General features: G+C 42.6%; 1 protein-coding gene across 4 annotated transcripts in view; it reads right to left on the bottom strand.

Moving 5' to 3' along the window:
- Nucleotides 1–12,931: 12,931 nt before the first annotated feature.
- The window catches only part of FRMD4B (FERM domain containing 4B), a 204,598-nt gene continuing 195,677 nt past the window's right edge, over nt 12,932–21,852 (bottom strand). For 3 of the 4 annotated variants that reach the window (XM_072598701.1, XM_072598704.1, XM_072598703.1), the window contains exons 22-23: nt 17,275–17,401; nt 12,932–14,066 (exon numbers count right to left, since the gene is read on the bottom strand). In XM_072598701.1, the coding sequence (XP_072454802.1) occupies nt 13,946–14,066; nt 17,275–17,401 (248 nt within the window). In that variant the 3' untranslated portion in view covers nt 12,932–13,945. The remainder of the gene's footprint in view (nt 14,067–17,274; nt 17,402–21,852) is intronic. The other variant, XM_072598702.1, reaches the window with a different exon arrangement.

Below are 21,852 nucleotides of genomic sequence, written 5' to 3'. Positions count from 1 at the left end.
GTGGTATCTCAGAGTTGTTTTGATTTGTATCTCTCTAATCAGTAGTGACTTAGAGCACTTTTTCATATGACCATAGATAGCTTTAATTTCTTCCTCTGAAAACTGCCTGTTCATGTCCTTTGACCATTTATCACTTGGGGACATGGGGTTTTCTTGACAAAGATACTAAGTGGTTTGTCATTTCCTTCTCCAGTGGGTTAAAGCAAACAGAAGTTAAGTAACTTGTCCAGGGTCACACAGCTAGTAAATGTCCAAGACCAGATTTCAACTCATATCTTCCTGGTTACAGGCCCTGCCCTGAATCCACTGAGCCACCCTAGCTGCCTCCTAGGCAAAGAGAGGTTAAGTGACCTTGTTATAGACTCTCCAAAAGTACAGTATTTAAAATCTGCAATCTGGCATCTTCTTCAGCTGGTAAATTTCCAAAATTCATGTATCCAAGTTATGCAAATTCCTAAAGCCAATAAAAACAATCTCCTAAAAGGCAGGTAAGTCTCATTCTCATACAATTAAAACAAGATTGAATTTTTCCTCCCCAAAACAAAATACTGACCTCAGGTTTTCACTGATGATGTTTTACCCCCAAATCTGTCTATAGAGACCTTGTTAAAGAGATTAAACTTTCAGAGAACATATTCAATTTATAAGAGCAGCTCACATTTATATAGAATTGGATTTCTAGAAGGGAGCTCAGAGATAATCGAACTCAGCCTGGTTTAGTAGATGGAAGCAGACCATTTTGATCTTGAGTTGTGTAAGAAGTAAGGGCAGCTAGGTGGAGCAGTGGATAGTGTTGGACCTGGGGTCAAACTCACTAGCTGTGTGACCGTGGGCAGGTTACTCACCCCTGTTTTCCTCAGTTTCCTCATCTGTCAAATGAGCTAGAGAAGGAAATGGCAAACACTCCAGTATCTCTGCCAAGAAAACCCAAAAGAGATCGCAAACGTGAAAAAACTAAACAATAGTGTGAGAAGCGTCATTCACGTTTGGCTGCTGAGCCATAGAAAAGGTACTAACTGGCTAGATGAGCTCTCTCTTTCCTGGTTGTAACCGAGGAAAGGACTGATCTACGCCTCTGGGTAGAGAGAGGTGGAACTGGGCACCTACTGTCTTCACCTGGGTTGAGGCTTGTGAGCACACTGCTTCTTTCTGTTGTGTTTATTCTTTGCTGCCCTAGGGGAAGGGGTATTAGACCTAACCCAGGCTAGGATGTCACCTTCTGAGCTTCAAAAAATTGGAAGGGCATCAGGGTCCCAGGAACTGGAGTCCATGCCAGAGTCTGTCAGTAGCCAAGCCAGGTGAGGTGTCAGCACAGCCCAGACGAGTAATTGATAAGATGCAAGAAAGAGGAAAGGCTCCATATTCTGCCATAGGGACCAACTCTTTTAATGCGTGCTGTATTCTGAAGTAATTGCGGTGGGGGCAAATGCTTTGTGGCAACTTCTACAAAGCCTCCTCTCCCTGAGGGACTGAGGGAAGATGTCCCCTAATGTTGGGAAGTGAGGGATTCCTTTAAAATTCTGTTCTTGCTACATCTTCTAAGTAAATATTCAACCAATGTAAATTGGTTAAATAATAGTGAGATGCTAAGCATTGGGTCAAGCAATGATATAGGGCAGATACCAGCTATGACTGGGGATTAATACTGGGGAGAATACATTGGAATTGGGGTTTGGAATCATCCCTCCCCTCCCCTCCCCTCCCCTCCCCACCTCCCCTCCCTTCCCTTCCTCTTCTCTCCCCTCTCTTCCCCTCCTCTTCTCTCCCCTTCCCTTCCCTTCTCTCTTTCTTTCTTTCCCACTCCCTCTCCCTTTGCACTCCACACCTCCCTTTCCTGGAGACTTCCAACAGTCCTCACTCACCCCCCTTTATATGCACACTCAGTTCGCAGAAGTTAATCCAAAAGAATTTTCTTTGACACGCAGTAAGCATTAATCAAGCAGTTACAGAATGCTCTCAAGCAGTGAACTAGGTGGTACAGTGGATAGAGCACCAACCCTGGAGTCAGGAGGACCTGAATTCAAATCTGACCTCAGACACTTACAGTGTTACTCTGGGCAAGTCACTTAACCCCGACTGCCTTCCCCACCTGACAAAAGCAGAGAACTATTCTACATCATTATGAATTTCTAGAACCAGGTTTGCCAAATATCTACCTGGGTGATTGGACCAGGCAGAATAAGCTTCCTGTGCTCCTAAGAACTAGGATCTCCTTGAGCAGACTCTGGCTTCACTAGGGATAAGGACCAGATTTATGATTTATCTCTATGATGTATCTCTATGATATAGAGAATTCATGGATGAAGGAACTTCCTCCATCAATCCAAGTCAGCACCCTTTCTGTAAGGCAGAGTTTCATAGCTGCCTGGAGCCCTAGGAGATTAAGTGACTTGCCCAGGGCCCCAAAGTCAACCTGTGTCTGCAAAGAATATACAAGAACAGTTTGTCCAAAGCTGTTTCTTCCTAACTAAAGTATGCTAAGCTGCTCACGCAGCAAAGACTCTGGGTCCTCTCTACTTGTGTTTGCAGTTTCTCAGAAGATCATTACCCAGATTGCTATTTGGCAAAACTAGATGTGCCTTCTGCCTTTAAGTCTACCATCCAAAGTAGCTATAGATATCTTTTGGCCTCTGTTATGTATCGTATCAATTTAATATTTCTGAAATGTGCTCAGGAAAGGAATTTCTGGACTCTCTCTCCAGTAGGCATTGGCAAGGGGACGAACTGGAGAATCCAGCAGCTACTTTCCATCTTTAAATTCTTGAGATCTATTTATTAAAACTTCTAGTAGCGGAGGGGTTGGGGTACAGCGGTGGGTGGGTAAGGAAGGTTGCTACACAGGGAAAAACTGTTGGAATAGGTCTAAATCTGCACCCTTGAATTAAATCGTCTAATTACTTGGTCTAATAAAGAACCTGTGTCAATTGGTATTTGGGCACAAATTGGGGTGTCATTAAGTCAAAAAATATTACTGAGACTGGGAGTATACAGGACATTGGACTTGGTTCCAGGAGGCTTATAGAGTCATAGATCTAGAACTGAAGAAAGACTAGACACTGAATTATACCACCTCATCTTACAGATGGGGAAACTAAGGCACAGGTTGGTTAAAGACATGCCCATGGTGATATAACTAGTCAGTGTCTGAGGCAAGCTTTGAACAAAAGTCACCCAGATTCCAAGTCCAATAATAGCCTAGGTTCAAGTGTCACTACCAATACTTAGTGTTCGATGATGAGCAAACCACTTTACCCTCTCTAGACCCTCAGTTTCTTTATTTGTTAGAGGAGAACTGGGTAAGAAGATTCATTTTGGACTCATGTGCTATGATTCTGTTTCTGTAAGATTTCAGTTCTTCTTACTACCTTTGGGGCTTTGGGCAAAGCATTTCTCAAGGAATCACTTTTCCTACTTCTAAAACAAGGGGGTTAGAATTCAGCATCTCTAACTCTAACATTCTATAATTCTATGACCATCTAATTCACCCTCTCCTTTTATGGGTAAGAAAGGAGACCTACAAAGATGATGTCATTAGCCTAACGTCACATAGCCATTATGGTGGCTCCAATTTTTGGATTGTGTTTCCTCCCCCCCATAGTTAGAGTGGTGACCTGGTGTTACGATCATGGGTGGTATCAAAGATTCAGCTGGAAGGGACCTTAGGAGTCAACAAGAACAACCCCCTTGTTTTACAATTGAGGAGACTGAGGTCCGTAGAGATCAAACGACTTGCTCAAGTCCAGCCAGGTGGTGGAGGGGAGATTCAAATGCAGGTCCTCTGACTCCAGATCCAATAAGCTTTCCATTGTATTGCAAGTCAACAAACCGACAAGCACAGATCTACTCGAATCCTGCCTCTTTTACATATTAGCTGTGTGACTTCAGGCATGGTAACCTCTCTCAATGTCATTCTCCCCAGCTGTAAAAGGAGGATAGTAATAACATTCGCAGCACCCGCCTCGCAAGTCTATTGTGAAGTTACACTTAGATAACATAGGTTAAGCATTTTGAAAATAGGAGAAACACAGTCTCAATACCAAGTTATTAAATATCATTATTAAATATTATGTTACTTCATGGATTATAGGATATGAATATGTTAATTATTGAATTATAATTCTATAAGTCAATTTCTCTTGGACTCAGAGTCAATTCTAGCTGCTAGTTATAGAGCGATGGTCTGGGAGCAAGGGAATGCTAAAGGGAAATCACTCATGCATTCAACAATTGTTAAGCTCCTACTGTGTGTTGCTTAATACTGTGTCAGCAGTGGAGATACAAGGACAAAGAAGAAACACTCCCAGTTCTTACGTTCTGTTGGGGAGGGAACATATGTAGACAGAAAAGCAAATACAAAAATTTTGTACATTTCTGTGTTTTGTATACAAAAATATTTTGCAAAATAAACATACAAAATATATAAGGTAAAATATTTTATATACAATACAGAATATTTTCTAGAGGCAAACAGACAAAATATTTTATATCCAATATAAAGCAATATGTAGTATGCCAATGTTTTTATTCCAAAGTAATATGAAAGGAAAGACCCTAGAAAACTTGGAGTGGGGGGGATCAGGATAGGTTTCATGTAGAAGAGGACCATGAAATAAGCTAACCCTTGTAGGAAGCAAGGAGTTCTTTGAGGCAGAAGTGTGGAAGGAGGGACAGACTACTCAAAGATCTGGAGGTGGTAGATGGAAGGTCACATACAAAGAACGAGTGGGGAGTTTCTGTGGAACGCTGAGTGCAATCAGACAGAAGTCTGGGTTTCCATTTCAATGTCAAAGGCCTCTGGTGTCATTACAGAGCACATCCTCTGGGTGTCCTCACTGACCCAACAAGTTTGCTTTGGGAAAGCCTTTACTGGTATTTGTCAATATGAAGACTCAATCTTTGTTTTCAATTCATGTTTTCCCCGTGATTCTCTTGGGGATTAACAGAGGGTGCAGACACTTCAGGTGATAGAATTGGCCTCTGGAGTTGGAGCTCTAAATCCTTGGGCCTCCAGGATTACCAGAAAGAAATGGAGGCCCATAATTAAGTGGGAACAGCCTATGATGACAGTGATAATATTAAAGACGATGACAATCTTTCCCTTTTCATCAGGGGATCTGCAAACACTCGTTAATTCTCACGCAGCCCCAGGCAGAGACATAAAAGGTGACCTGCCCAGCTGCCACAGGAGCTCAGTGGCCAAGAGCCAACATGTCATTAGGCCAAGCATGTGCTGGGTCAGGAGAATGGTGGGAAGCAATGATGTCCCCAGGTCAGCTGGGTGGGGTCCCTCTTCCCGAGGGAGTTTTCCTATGGCCTACCCCCTTGCCCTTCGGTTATGGAGGCCTGTGAGTAAACACGCAGGCTCAAAAAGTGAGCATTTCAGAGACCAATGGGAAGCTTTGTATAAAATGATACAGAGCAAATAGAGGGAGAACAACATACATGAGCTTGTAACATAAAACTCTGGCAAGCTTCCATGTCTGGAGACCTCACAATGAAACAAAACAGGGGCAGGACTAGGGCTGAGGCTTGGGTTTTATACTCTCCAAAGTCTGGCTTTGCTTAAATGTTAAAAGGAAAAATTCTAGTAAGATCTCAGGCTCCTGGAGCTAAAGCTGGCTGGTGACTGGGAGGATGCCTAGGGCATCTTCTTCAAGTTACAGATGAGGGAAGTGACTGACTTGCTCACACAGGCCATAAGGGACAGCCCAAGACAGGATTTGAACCTGAGTTCCCTTACTCTAGAGGCCATGTTCTTTTAGGATTAAACTGGAGAAGAGGTGAGATTAAGGAAATGACGGGGGTGTAAAAACCAAATCAAACAAAAATCAGGCAGGAAAACTGACCTTGCATGACTGCTCACATGGGGTCAAGTATGTGCTCAGCTACAGTAGTATTCATGTATTGTTTAGTCCCTCTATCCCACTATCTGTAATTTTCTCTATTAATCTCCCATTTGAGATAATAATAAAAACAGCCGATAGTCACACTAGGCTTTACGTACCATATTTTATTGAACCACACGACAGCTCTGTGACCTGCACACTGATGCCCTTTGGATCATCTTTGGTAAGCGTGTTGGGTGATGGGTGAGAGTCACAGGGGATTGGTTGTGATCCGTATCTTTGGAGATATGGATATCTCCATATCATATCAATTAATAAATTCATTTGTGTGGTTTACAGATGAGGAAACCAAATCTCAGAGAGATGAAGTGATTTATGGAGATCACAGTTAGTGTTAAAGCTGGGATTCGAATCCACATGCTCCACCCTCCAAGCCTCACAATAGGGAAGGGGAAAGGGATCAAGCATTTAAGTGCCTAGCCCTGTGAAGAGCATTTTACAAGTCTTATCTCATTTAATCCTCACAATAACCCTGGGAGGCGCTTTCATCTCCATTTTGCAATTGAAGAAAACTGAGGCAGAGGAAGGTGAGGTAACTTGCCAGGGCCCCACAGCTGGTAAGTTTCTGGGGTTGGATTTGAACTGAGCCACATTTCTTCTCTCCCCTCAGTTTCTTACCTCTAAGATCCCAGAATTCTAGATTTCGTTAGAATTTCATGGATAAAGAAAGGGAAATCAAATCTCAGTCTTATACTGGATGGGCCGGCCATTCTTTCCTCCCTCCACCAATCCTCACCCTCGCGTTGCTAGTTATACCTTTGAACTAAGCTCTTGAGCAGCTTCTAGACCTTCCTGCCCATGAGAAGAGCAGTGGAATGATCTGGGGGAATGCTCACAGGATTTACCGATTTATTGCCCTTCCTTGGCCCTCAATTTCCCCAATTATCAAATACAGATAATAACTCTCTGACCCTGCTCCACCCTTCTCACAAAACTGGAATAAGGGTGGGATGAGAGGCTTTGGGACAGGGAAAGGCTATATAATCAAGAGGGGAGCTCTCAGCATTTTGTCATGGCACCTACCAGCAGAACTTGGCATTGTACCTTTAGGTCAGGGAACATGGCACCATTATCCTCCACAGAATATAGTGTCTAGCACATAATAAGTGTTTAATATTTTTATTTTTGTTCATTCATTCATCCATCCATCCATTGATTCATTCATTCATTCATCTATCCACTCTTACAGCTGCTGTAGGTGGGAAATCCACTGTCAACTAGCTCTTTTAAGCATCAAGACCTCAGAGACTCAACCTGGAGGCCCCTGAGAAGCAGATGGTTCTGTCATTCTCCAAACCTGAGGCACCAACTATGGACTAAGCAGGTCTTCCTTTTTCAATCCACTTTCTCCCAATCCTTGGCCTCCCTCCTGGTGGCCCCACAGTGCAGCCTCTTCTGGCTCAGTGCTGGAAAGAATTTTCTACGTGGGGGTATTTTTAGGAAATGTTGCCTTGCTAGGTGGGGTCCCAGACATATCCACCTTCCCAAAGCATTTTTTAAATGCCAGTCCTCTTTACTCCACCCTTTCTAAGAGGCACTTGTGGTCCTTATCAGAAATATCTTCAAGACTCACCCTAGGCACAAAAGTATGACAAGCATCTTCTGAAAGACTAAGGGTCACTGGTTTGCTGGGATTGTCATTATCACCCTTGAACTGACCCAGAGAACTTCCTAGACAAAAGTTAGAATTTGGGCAAAAGTTTGAAATTAGATTTGGCTTCAAACCTTGTGCGACCCTGGATAAATTGTTTCCTTTGTCTGGGTCTAAGGTTTCTTACCTGTAAAATGGACTTGGATTAAATGACCTCTGAGGTCCATTCCAGCCTGAAGTCTCTAATCTTCATGGAGTAAGGCAAAGCATCTTGCACTGAAAAGGGTGCTGGGTTTGGAGTCAGGAGTACATGGCTTCCAATCCTACCTCAAGCATTTACTTTCTACGTGACCTAACAAGTCACGAAACCTCTGTGAACATCAGTTCCCTCATCTGTAAAATGGGCAACAGCCCCTTACAGGGTGCTGATGAGGCTCCATTAAGATCGAGTAGAGAAAAAGCTACATAATTGTGATTGTTACATATCCCCTAAAACTCAGATTATCCACGATGCATTTGTTTCTTAACCTTTTCCCTACAAAGAGAAGCAAAACTCCCAGAAAGGGAGACTATAATCTGAGCACAAAGAGGAAGGGAATGAGCTAGGCACCGTGCAAAATGCTTTACAAATATATCATTTTTGTACTTTCATAAGAAAAACAAACACAAAGTCATCTTCATTTTTTTCCAGGTGACCTTGATAATTTGCTAGAAGGAGTGTGATCATGGCTTAATTCTCTTATTTTTGGAAGAGAATGGGGAAGGGCCCTGACTTCCTTTGATGACTCTCATTTATAGGAGGCTTTAAAAATCTACAAAATGTTTTCCTCCTAACACCCTGAGGGGAGGAGGGCAGCGTTCCCATTTTACAGACGAGGAAGCTAGGGCCTTGAGAAAAAATGTCCTGCTCATGATCACGCAGCTGGTAAGGGTGTGAGGCCAGATTGGAATCCTAGTCTATCTACTATCTATTGCATCCTATCCACTACTCCACCCAGCCTATTACTTTGCAGCTACTCCATTATAGGGGAAGAGGAACCAGCATTTATTAAACACCTATGATGTGCTAGACACTGGGTTAAGCTAAACATGACCTCACTTTATTGTCATGGTGACTCTGGAAGGTAGGTGCTCTTCTCAGGTCTTTTATAGCAGGGGAAACAGAATCAGTAGAGAAATCAGAATCAGTTAAGTGACTCAGGGTCACACAGCTATGGAGTAGGTGTCTGAGACTGGATTTGAACTCAGGTCTTCCTCCCTCTAACTCCAGTGCTCCAGCTACTGCACCCCCTAGTTGCCTCAATGAAAAAGGGGGTGAGCCTGGAGAGACACATCTATGCAGATGAGTTCCACCTGAGAATGGGATCTAGAATATTATAACCCAAATCCCTTTTATAGCAAGTTCTCTTTCCTGGAGCAGTGGAAATGTTTCCGTGCTACTGCAATACTTTATTAAGAGTGCGATGATATTGCTTAGGGTAATTTACTGGTGTGGAAAAAAAAGTTATGCTGGTCTTAAATAATTCAATTTAAAAGATTTATGCTGATGACTAGTGAATGCAGAAAGCAATGCATGATACGGTCAGGTGATGCAGTTTATGGAACACCAGGTCTGGAGTCAGGAAGACCTGAATTCAAATCCAGCCGCAGACATTTAATAGCTGGGTGACCCTGGACAAATCACTGAACCTGCAAGTTTACGCATCTGTAAAATGGGGATAATAATAGCACCTACCTCTTAGGGTCGTTATGAAGATCAAATGAGATAAATTTGTAAACGGTTTAGCATGGTGCCTGCCACATGGTAGGCACTATTAGAAATGCTTATTCCCTCCCTTCCTGGTAGGGAGCTGGCCAGTTGACCATCATATCAATATCCTGTGTAACATGGGAAGGGCATAAGTTTGGGCATCTGAGTACCTGGGCTGGTTCCATCCCTCCTCAGCTACTTAGGACTTTTGGCCAATCACTTCTCTCTGGGTCTTAGTTTTCTCATGTACAAAAAGAGGTGGGGGGTGGGGGTGGGGGGCGGAGAGGTTGGAAGAGATCTCTGCAATGCCTTTTTAGCACTGTACCTGATGATTGGACTTCTCTGGAAAAACCCTTTCTCTGGTGCCTCATTGTGATGATTGAATCCAATAAGCATTTATTAAGTGTCTACTGTGTACAAAGCACTATGCTAAGTGCTGGGGGTAGCAAGACAAAAATGGAGCAAGCCCTGTGGTCAAGAAAGGAGTGGAGGTGGGGAATGGAATATGTAAACAGACAACACTACATGCTAGGGGAGTGGTTCTTGACCTTGGGTCTGTATACTTTAAAAAGATTTATTTGGATGATTGTATTTCAAGACAATTGGTTGTATTATTCAATCCACGTATTTTATTGTGTGTATTTTAAAATATTATTCTGAGAAGGGGCCACTAGGATTAGGGTTGCCATACTGGATGCAAGATTAAGAACCCAGAAATGGAAGGTTTTGGAAAGGTTAACTATGAAGGGGCATCCAAGTGAAGCGTTGACCAAAACTTGGGATTTTAAGAGGTGAAGGTGAAAAGGGAGTGTATTCAAGGCATGGTTTCCATCTGTGCAAAGATACAAGGTCTGGAACTGAAAAGTTGAGTTTGAGAGCTAGTCAATAGACCAATTTGGCCAAAACATAGGAGTACATAGAAGGAAGTAATGGGAAATACGCCCGGAAAGGTTTCGGAGGCAAGGAGAGGTGTAGTCGTGTGTTTAGGAGGGTGACCTTGATACCTGAGTGGAAGATTGATTGGACAGTGATGGCATGGAGGTGACTTTGGGGTTCTTCGAGGCTGTGTCCAATGGAGTCTAAGTTCTGACCAGGCTGGAAAGAGTGATGGTGCCTCTCTCGTCAGTCCCAGCTCCCACTGCCTTCAGGATAATGAATCTGAGTTGCCACAGCAACTCTCAAGGCCAACTATGAAGTTACAGAGGGGCGGTGATCTGTAAGAGTGGAGGGAGGTAGCCACACCAAATTACCAGTCCTTTAATCATAATAATATCTAACATGTATAAGGTGTCTATTGTGTGGCAGGCACTATGCTTTACAACTATACTATCATTATACAATTGTTATTGTGTTCGTCCTTTGTTACTGAAGACCATGTCATCAGAGAAATGATGACATGACTTGCACTTGACTTTGTTTTGAGTGAGGGAGGGCTTTACTATATTTAAGTATCTAAGACTCTAAGCCCAAAGCTTTTTAGATATCCCCCTCCCCTCTCTTCCCTTCCTCCTCCACTCCCCCCTTCACCTATCTTGGAGAACAAGTAATGAGCTGGATGTGGAAAATTACCTGTGCTGTCTTCATTTATAAATAAAAATGCTTTGTTTGTTATCTTTGTAACAGAAATATGATATATGATCTTTATTACTAGATGGTATTTAAGGAATGAATATATATTGCTGGGATCAGTCTTTCCAGAGAGGAAGGGCAGCTTGGTCAATACAGGGTTAGATGAGAAGATCCTGGATCTAGAGCAGGAGGAAACCTTAGGGCCATGTAGAACAACCATTTCAAAGTACACATGAACAAATTGAGGTTTTCAACACCACCTTTGTCTTCTGTCATCTTAACTTTATAATAAACACTCAAAAATATGTTTGACACCTTCTCTTTTTAGAAGACAGCTAGATTACCAAAGCGGGTTTTTTGTATTCCCATTTCTATGTTATATTTCCACAGGGGAAAATTCATTAGTCTATTCTCACGATTAGAAGACACCCTCATACTTATTGAACAGCAGAATAATACTGTATTTCTAGACAGAAGATCTGGGTTCAAATCTTCCTTCAGACACCTGCTAGCTCTGCAACCCTGGGAAAGTCACATAACTTCTGAGCCTCAGTTTCTGCAGGTACAAAATGAGGGAGTTGAACTGGATAATCCCCAAGTTCCCTTACAACTCTTATGCTATGGTTTTAGAATTCAGAATATGAAAGATAATTATCTGCAGGGGAATATCAGATGCAGACTATAGGTTGGGCTGGACTCTTAACCATTGGCATTCCCAAAGGACAGGTCACTCTTGGTGCAACCAAGTCACACATATCTTTGTACAGAATCAGACCTTCACTCCTTAGAGGTTGAGTGGGCTGAGAGGTAGTAAAGGGAAGACCACCAGATGAGGTAGGGGGAGAAAGTATAGATACATCCAAGCACATTTCAGAACCCTGTACTAGTTACTGTCCTACTCATAGGTCCCTCAACATCTTTTCCCAGTCTTTTTTTGCCTAAGTTTAGGGAAAGAAGTTGGACCCAGTATTTCCTTCATATAGAAAACTCCCCAGATGAGGAAACTTCCTTGATAGGGAGCTTCCCTTTGTAAGCCAGCCTCTTCTTGGCACTTTAGTCTTAGGGAGTTGCCTAGAGCATTGAGAGATCAGGAGAACTATCCAGGATCACACAGCCAGGATACGTGTCAGAGGTCTTCCTGGTTCTCAGCAAGTTTTAAGATCCTATTAGATTTCTGTCTTTGTCTCGGGTCATACTAACTATAATCACGAGGTCCCACAAAGGATACAGAACTCCCCAGATCAAGGGTCCAAAATGGCCACCATAGGTTCCTCAGTCTAGAGCTGGAAGGGACGTTGGTCCAATTTCTCCATCTTCCAGGAAACTAAGGGTGAAGGGTTAAAAAAAAATTTGTCCAAGTCACGTGTCTGGAGTGAGATTTGAACCTGGGGACGCTGACTCAAAACAAGGATTTCAGTGGCTCCTTCCTATCTCCGATCAGAAAGGGACAAATACTTTGACATTTTCAGTTTATTGACCTATGTGAAAATAATAGGTCTTCAAAATCAGAATTGGAAAAAGGATATGCAAAAGGGCATTTCTGTTTCTAGCACATTATACAAAAATGCAAAAAAGGAATTAAGTTAATTCTTTTGTTTTAATTCTCCACCCCCCCCCAAAACAAAACTTCGTTTCTAATGATAAAAATGACTAAGGACCAGTTTAACAAATCCATCTTTATGTATATATTACATGCTTTGGGATATAGGTAAAAAAATGCTCAAAAAAGTCAATCAGAAACTTTTCTATTCACAATATACACAAGGAGTTACTAATTATCTGTATAAAAAGAAAACAAAACACCAGAGCACCTTTGATGGGATTCTGAAGCACAGTACAGATGAGAATGGAGAATCCTTTTTACAAACAAGGAAAGTGAGTGCTTCTAAAAAATCCTGCATCGACTCTATCTAGTCCTCCAGAGAAATACGAGGTAGCTTTTAGCCTCATAATTCAATCAATGCATCGTGGAGCTCATTTCTATTGTGATTTTTAAGGAGCACTACTATTGATGTCACTCGGTAACATAGAAATGCACCTAGCGCTCAAGACAATGGTGCTCAATCCTAATGCCCACAATTGTAAGGCACAGTTGTTCTAAGTGTTGGGTTTTTTTTTTTTTTTTTGCATCACCTTAAAATACTGGCCATCACAGTGTGTTCTCTTTAGAACTTTATGACAATGGAAGCAAGCCCTCCCTAGCCCAGTGGCTGTGAAGTTCATCAGCCCAATGGGATCATTACCAATCAAACAGTCGTTCACCATGCAGCTCAGTGTGATAGAACGAGCTCATTGGCACAGTGAAATGGTACCTTTGGAAATGCACAAAGCACATTTGTAAATCATTCAACATATTGCTTCATCTCCCAATTCTGCTACCATGAAGAAAGAGTCATAGCTGAGGCTGTGACAGTAACTCCCAAGCCTCCCTTGGACCTCCTTCCCTCATCTGTCATCCTGTCCCACCTCCCCAGAATCCACTTCACGGTGCTCACAAAAAATGTCACTTTGTACATTGCCCTAAAAACAATGAAACCCATTCAGACCTCCATTAAAACCCAGCCTTCCTTCAAGTAAGTTTCCCAATACTGTCTAAAGTCTGCCAGTCCTCACATGTTTGTATGGCATACTTCATGAACTCATGAATCCATACATTTGTCATTGTGAGCTCATGCCTGGAAAAAAAAAGTCAAGTGTTGCTTTTCTTTGATTTATCCATCTGAATTGTGCTCTGAAAATTCCTGCTTTCTCTTGAAGAGTCCCCGCTTTGTGATCTGCCATTTGGCCTACAACACCTAAAAGTGCTTCTTCAACATAAATACTTCAACCACGTGCTTGAACTTGTTAAGGGTTAAAAAAAATTCAACAAAAAGACCCAGCAAACCTTGGCTGGAGCTGGCACAGCTAATGCGACCACTTGGAATCTGAAGGATGAGCTTAGGGCTTTTTGGTGGTGGTTGTTTCTCTTTTAAAAGAAAACAAAAATGGTGTCTGTGGACTCTGAAGAGTCAAGTCTTCGGCCTCTGACATTGGGGGAATCTCTGAAGACTTCTTTGCAGAACAGCACACTGGGCAAGGCACACTGGGGCTAGAATGCAGAGCCTGAACACAAGCGGTCAAGGCGGTGGCTCAGACCAATGTCCCGGGCTTTGAGTCCTCGTGCCAAAAGAGCCTCTGTTCATTACCGTCCATGTGGTTTTCCAGCCGGCTCCCATCTGTACTGTCCAGTGGGCTGGCCTCGGCGTACTGTCTGTAAAAAGAAATGTGGGCAAATGGGGTCACTGCCAGGGAACACATCTATATATGTACTCTTAAACGACAGAAAAACAAGGAAGATTAGTAGAAAAACCAAAGGAAGTTAGTAGAAATTATATTTTAAAATTCAACGGGCATTACAAAGTTATGGGCCCACATCAGGGGCAAGACATAGGTTCTTCCCCACTTCCTTTTGAACCTTTGGCATAGCTAACCAGTCTCTCTGCAAGCTGCCCTGAATTAGAAAGCCCCAGGCAGAAGAAACGATCAAAAGGAAGCCACCCTCCCCTCACTCCCTCGCCATGATGCATTCCAACAAGGTAAACCTTTATGGCACAAAGATATTAGAGGTTAGGGGATTAGTAGCAAAAGTTGGCCTGGCATTTCCACACCTTAAAGAGAAAGGGAACACAACTTTTTTGAAGTAAATTGAGGGGAAAATAGGCCACTTTAACCAACTTGTTGAGTGTTTTCCTGAGCATTAAAACAACAACATAGGCAGCTCTTCCCCCATTTCACACACTGTTTATTATCAAGAGCAAACAGATCTGTCACACATGAAGCGATGCACACAAATGGAAAGTGCTGTACTTACTACCACTGGCTAGACTGAGCATAAGAGAGTTTAAAAATGAGCTCATTTCTGCAGACACAACCATTCGCCTGGACAGAGGCCCTTTGTTCTGCCTAGTGACAGGTGGTGTTGGACAAGGAGAAAGGGAAATGGAAAACAGGAAGTGAAAGGAGAGTAGCTGGAAGGGGGAAGAAAAACAACTTATGGCCACAGGGCAGAGGGTCACTGACTTCAGAGTCAGAGGGACAGATAAGGATAACTGAGTCAAGTTAAGTGACTTGTCCAAGGTCACACAGGTAGTGTCAAAGAAAATCCATATTAACACTGTACTCTGTGTCTACTAGGTACCAGTCTTCCAGAACTTTACATATATTGTTAAGCTATCCAAGTCACTTCTAGCTTGGAGAAGTATGTCCAAATATGTCCATTTCCCCTTCACATCTCTCTGTCCTAAGTAGATCAAAAGGTATAACTGAGATATACTCTACGTTAGTAGACTACCCACGCTATGGATAACGCAAATCCAGTGGAGAATTGGGATGGCCTAAGGATCATGTACTCAGTTACTGAAATAGGCAGAGGTCTGGTGGTGAGAATTTCAAACGCTCCTCTTAGCTTATGAAATCACAAAAAAGTTTAATCAACTGGATAGTACTGGTGAGGTTCCTTATCTTTCTTCTGGGAAAACATCGTCTTTCTTAGTTTTAAATCATAACTGTGACTGGGAAAATTTCACCTGTTTACAACCATCAGCCTTCCAAAGGATGATCTTCTCAATTACTTCCTCTATTATTATGTACCATATACATATATCCTCTCAGACAGTGGGAGTTTAAGCGAATCAGATGGTCTTAGTAACCCATGTAGGTATGTAGCTATAACAAATCAGTGAGGATCCTGGCAATTGCTTCTAATTTCCAGTTAATCACACTTCTTTTCCAAAGGTCAGCCCCCTTTATCAGGACATCTTGGGCAGGCTGAATCAGATTAGCAATCTTGAAGGAACAGGTTCTGGGAAGGGGGGAAGGGATGAAGGAGTATTTCCTGGCTCTGACAAGATTTGTGTCTAAGATGTCGCAAATGTCTAAAAATATGTTGCATATGTCTTTACTGACTAAGCCTGAAAGGCAAGTAAGACACCCCATACATGTGAAAATTATTTGTGAAAATCCAATCCAACCTGGTTAGAACATCCTTCCCTTGGAGGAGAAAAAAGAGAAGTTCAAACTCTAGGCCCAAGATCAGGGTGGTGGTTTTTATTCCTCCTCTGTTTTAAGCATTATTTCTAGTTGTCTAAACTGTCTGACTTCCTCTGAGATACGTTTTCATTAAAATTCTGATCTGAGGATACTCTTCCTTGAGTTGAGATTAACTGGTCTCATACTTGTGAATGAGAATTGATGACACTGCATTGGGAATAAAAATCCTTTTAGACTGGATTCTCTAGAATACACTCAGTTCACCTTCTACTCTGCCAGTGAAAACATGGTATAGATAGAGCAATTCTAAAACTCTAAGTTGCTGAGGTGCTTGACTTGCATTAATGGGGGAGTCTCTTCACTGGGGGTTCTCTGTACCAATAAAACCACTCTGGATAATGAGAAACAACAACTAACCCTCTTTGTCACTCCTTTCGTGTTTATCTGAAGGCTTACGAAAACCTGGCTTTAGGGTCGATTGACAGCTGGTTGCTTCTGTCACTTCTTATAGGAAGCTGGTTCAAGACAGAAACAAACACTAACATTTGTTTGAAATTAAGCTCGCCAACTGTCTAATAGGAATTCTGGTGATAAAAGGCTGCTTTGGAATTCAGATGCTGGCAGTCTACTTTTAATAAATCGATTTAATTTCGTTTACTTTTAGTTTATCAACAACAATAATAGCCAGCATTTATATAGCACTTCAAGGCTTACACAGATAATTTTAAAATATAATTTAATCTCACTGTTCTATTGCGTATACAGAAATGCTTATTCTACTGGGTGCTTGTCGGGGTAGAATCTTAAAATGAAAAAATTAAAAAAAAATTAAGCTTTGTTGTTTTTTATATTTTTTTTGGTGAGGCGACTAGTTAAGTGACTTGCCCTGGGTTACACAGCTAGTAACCCCTGGGTTCATAAGTCCTGCTTCTGACATACAGGGCTGCATAACCCTGGGAAAGTTATTTAATTTCTCAGTGATGTGAAGAATCCTCTGAGACCACAAGTTATAGATGAGTTCCTAACAAGTTACATACTGGCAAGTACGACCTACTGATGAAAACATAGGTGTGAAATACAAAATACCTGTAGTACCTGCCCCAGAGGCTCGTTATGAGGTCCACAGGAGATCCTGTGTATAGCTTTGCAAATTTTAAAACACTATATATGAACATCAATTTTTATAATGCTACAGCAGGTAAGCAATTGTGGGGCAGAATAAATAAGCCCTGTAGCTCAATACATACAATATATACACAGAGAAAAACATTCCATTCAGCACACTTGTCGGTTCCTTCTAGTATATCCTAGAAATCTTTTTTTTTTTTTTTTTTAAATTAAGAAGGTGACGTAGCCATGGTCTGAGGTCTTCACTTCTGGGGAAGATCACCAGGAAGTGCAGAGCTACTCTGCCACTTAACTATTCTCACCTGCTTGGCGGTGGCAAAGGACTGTAGGCATTGCTGTAGCAGCTGGTGTAAGGAGAATGTGAGAGAGGGTCAGCCAACCCTAAAGTTATCTGTGTCCTCCAGTTCCCAGACGCAGTTGTGGAAGACACTGTGAAAGTCAACAACAAAGAAACATGAAAGTGACTTGCCGAGTTAGCAAAGACGTCAAGAAATGGCGAAGCCCCGAATGTGTTCCTGAAGGCGCTGTGATCCATTTCCCGCTTCCCTGTACTAATCAGAATGGGGTGGAGGCAGAGGAGACCACCACAGAACAGACTGCCCCTCAAAAGTTCAAATCACAGGCAGCTTCCTCTGTGGTATAATGGGTGGTGGCAGGATGTACCACAGCTTCATTCAGTCAATAAAGTAGGAATAATGACATGTGCTTCTTACCTCAGAGGTTCTGAGGAGGACAAAGGCATGAGGCCCTCTGATTCATTTCCCTTAAGAGAATCCCTATGCAAAGTGGCACCATTAGCTATTATTTTGTCACCCCCCAAAGCAAGAACATAGTCAGGGAAGAAATTGGGTCTTTTCTGAATTTTATAGCTTGCCTCCTACCTAGTCCAGGTGGCTGAGTAGGGAGGGGATCGGAGGTGAGAAGACTCGTTTCAACAGAAGGAGTAAACTGGTATGAGAAACCATCTGGAGGCCTGAAGTAATCCTGGACTTCAGGGATAGTTATTAGGCATTCTACCAAACCAGTTTTCCTCCATGCCTCTGGGCTGGACCTGCTGATCTGACAACTTGGGGAACAGCAGAAGCTGATCAGTGCTAGGACCACACAATCACCTTACTGTCTCGTCTCCTCTCCAGCCTCTTCCCTCTTAGACTACTTCCCACTGCACTGTGTTTTTCTTGTATGTACATAATGTTTTCCGGTTGCTTTTCCCATTAGACTAGAAGCAAGCACAGCCTGACTGACTACTCTAACGTTACCAATGACTCCTATAATATGACCCCAGATGCAACTGACATGTCTTGGGAGAATTTGGCAGCTCTGACTGTTGAGAAGGATGTGTGGATGCCCACATCTGGTTATTAACTATGACTCTCCTGAAATGTCCTTTAAATCGTAGCAGAACTCTGGCTGCACGGCCCAAAGGAGCCCTTACCGTCCCTGGGCCTGTTCCCTCACCTGTAAAATGAGAGTTAGATGAGACGACTGATTGTAGGTGAGGAAAGGATAATAATAACAGGACAGAGGATAAAATGCCAGGCTCGGAGTCAGGAAAGCAAATCTTCATGAGTTCAACTATGGCCTCAGACACTTTACGAGCTGAAACCCTGGGCGAGTCATTTAGCCCTATTTGCCTCAGTTTCCTCATCTATAAAATGAGCTGAAGAAGGAAACACCAAGCCACTCCAGAATCTCTGCAAGAAAACCCCACATAGGGTCACAAAGAGTCTGACACGACTGAATACAATGACTGAAAAATGAAAGGATCAGAATGTTTCCACTTAATGGGCTTCACACACAGTATTCCATCTCCCACCCCCTTGCCTTTGCATAGGCTAGCTCTCCTTCATGCCTGGGATGTCTCCTCCCCTGCTGCCTCCTAGAATCTTGAGCTTCCTTCCAAGTTTACATCAAGCCCGTTGGCTGCCTGACCTTTTTGTCAATACCACCTTCCCTCCTTCCAACTGGATGCCAACTTCTCCCTCATGTGCCTGCTCTACTCTGACTCTTGGGCCTGGGCCCCTCCAACTTCTCCCACCCTCAGCCCACTGTGACTACTACAACAGCTTGGATGATGATGGACTAGCAGAAGAGTCTGTGGTCCCCTCAATCAGAACGGGACCTCCTGGACTACTTTGCTTTTCTGTTTTTAATCACCAGTGCCTTACCATAGTGCTGGGCATGAAGTAAGTGCCTAATAAATGCTTTTCCATTCCTTCATTCCATCATGCATAGATGTTGTTTTTAAAAGGTCAGTCCCTGATAAAGATCAGGGTATACTGAGAGTATGGAAACTCCTCCAGGACAGGGACTTTTATTTCTGGTCCTGTACCCTCAGCACCAAGCATAGTGCCTGGTGCTTAGGATGTGTCTAATAAAAGCTTTGTGGTTGATTGATTGGTTTCTAGGGCACACAGATGAAATAACTTTAGAGAAGGCAATAGAAGCAATACTGATGGCCCCAGGGGTATGATAAAAGCTCCACCTCAAAGATCGGCCAAAGGGTCTGGGTCAGTCATTAAACTAGATGAGTAATGAACACCCAAATGATGGAAAGTTAATGATACACATTTTGGTATCTTTACTTGAAAAATGATATGCTTTACCTGCCTTCTAAAACATTCTTCTAAAATCATGGTTCTGAACCATTTTTTGTGCTATGGAACCCTCTGCAGCCCGATGAAGCCTGTGACATCTAAATGATGTTTTTAAGCAATTTAAAGAAATGCTAAATTTGACTTAGAGGGTAGTATAAATAGATAATTATGGTTTTTCCCTATCTAGGGCCACAGATCTCTTGAGATCCATGAGTTCCTGGACCTTAGATCAAGAACCCTTGTCTTAAAGGAAAAGAAATAGCTTTTTGATTTGTCATTTCAAATTAATAACAAATGATTTTTCAATCACTGTCAGTGGTTGGCATGATGCCAACTGTTCTTTCAGTTTATTTTCATGCAATTCAGTTTAATTAATAAGCATTAATGAAGCCCTTAGTATATGCCAGGCACTCTGCCAGGCCTGAAGAACATGTAGACAAACAAAACAAGCCCTCAACGGTCTCTGCGTTCAGTAGGACCACTCTGTGACCTAACTTTAAAAAGAAGTTTTGGGTATCATTAGGATTTACAGCCATGTGGTCTAACTCCTGACAATGAAAGAAGTCTTATTTTTTTTAATGAGTGACCAAAGCATGGAGAATGAGGACGGCACTAATCACTCAGAAACAAGTAACATGGAAAGCAGCCTAATCCCTACTTAGGTTGTCCAACCTGACAACTCGCCTTTGCCCACTGCTACAACTTCAGCTACAACTACTGGGATTTGTGGGAGTTTTTGTTCCCTGACCTGGCCTGGTCTCACTATTCCCAGTCCCCACTCCATGCCCCCATTCCCGGTCCCCTCTCCTCTGCCCTTCTCTGACTATTAATTTCAACCATGGAATTTAATGAACCTCTTGAAAAATGTTTAGAAAATGTTTTCCCTTTGCCCCCTGCCTGATTCATATAGAATCGAGAGCTTTATGGAAGGCAGTTTTCAGTTTCACCTGAAAACATATAAATCTGAGAAATAAACAAGAAGGCTCCTTAGTCTTTAAAACAAGAGTCTTGGGAGGAGGGATGGCATAGCAGGCTGAAAAAGCACTGCAGGTAACAATTTTGAAATATAGATACGATGTACAGTTGAGAATATCTAGTAAAAATCCCTTTAGCCCAGGAAAGAAAATACACATCATTGTTTTTGGTCCATGCAGATTTGGACTTTGGATAGCTCTGATGTCCCAAGGACAGAGAGGTCTGATCACTGGTGCTTAATGCCTACAGAATTAAATATAAGCTCAAATGCTAGCATGGCCTCGTGTGCAGAGCTGACCTTGGGTCTAGAAGACCAGGGTTCAAAACCTCCCTCTCTAACCTCCTGGATGGACCATTCTGGAAAGTTCTTAGCCTCAGCCCTCCAAGGTGAGTATTTGCAGAATTGGTGCCAATCTGCATTGGTAGAGGGAGTTTTATTACCAAGAGTTCCCTAAACCACTGAAGTCACTGAGACCAGGCTCAAAAAACAAAACTTAGCACCCTCCCTCCCTTCTATCCACTACTACCGCTTTCCTGCTCCCAAATTGGTTTGTATCTATTTTGCATATGACTTACCAATCGAATGTAAACTCCTTGAAGGAAGAGTCTGTATCATTTTTGAAAAGCACACAGTAGGTGATTATTTAATGCTTATTGATTGGCTGAAGGTATTAAGAGGACACCATCTGACTCCCACGGCCCAATTTCACACCTTCCCAGACTCTATACTCCAACCTAGGATAATGAGAAGTTTCCCATTCTGTTCTCTCCCGTCTCTGCCTTTGGTGTATTCCGCCCTCCATTCTAAGAGTGATCTGCCTTTTCCTTCTCCAGCTCATTTTATACAGATGAGGAAACTGAGGTGAAACAACTTGGCCAGAGTCGTCCAACCAGGAAGTGTGTGAGGCCAGACTGGAACTCAGGAAGAGAAGTCTTCCAGACACCAGGCCCAGCCTTCTGAAGCACCACGGTACCACTTCCCTGTCCAGGGATAAACTATAAATTCCACAGGCTGTCATTAAAGCCATTCATAAACTCCCTTTTAAGGCTCCTTTCACTTAACTCCCCTTCACCATCTCTAAATTCTAAACCTCTCACTTTCTGTTCCTTGAATGCAGTATTCCATCCCACTTCAGTGTTTTTGCACAGGCTGTGCCTCCTGCCTGGAACACACTCTCTTTAGCTCTGCTCCCTAGAGACCTCAGCTTCTTTCAAAGCTCATCTCAGGTTTCAACTCTTAGGAAAAACTTTTCCTCATCCCGCCAGTGCACTCCCTCTTCAATTCACTTGAATGCATCTGTGCAGGGT

This window comes from Notamacropus eugenii, chromosome 3, assembly GCF_028372415.1.
Source record: "Notamacropus eugenii isolate mMacEug1 chromosome 3, mMacEug1.pri_v2, whole genome shotgun sequence".
NCBI classification, from domain to species: Eukaryota; Metazoa; Chordata; class Mammalia; order Diprotodontia; family Macropodidae; genus Notamacropus; species Notamacropus eugenii.
The sequence above is the reverse complement of the archived record's forward strand: the minus strand, read 5'-3'. Positions and strand labels throughout refer to the sequence as shown.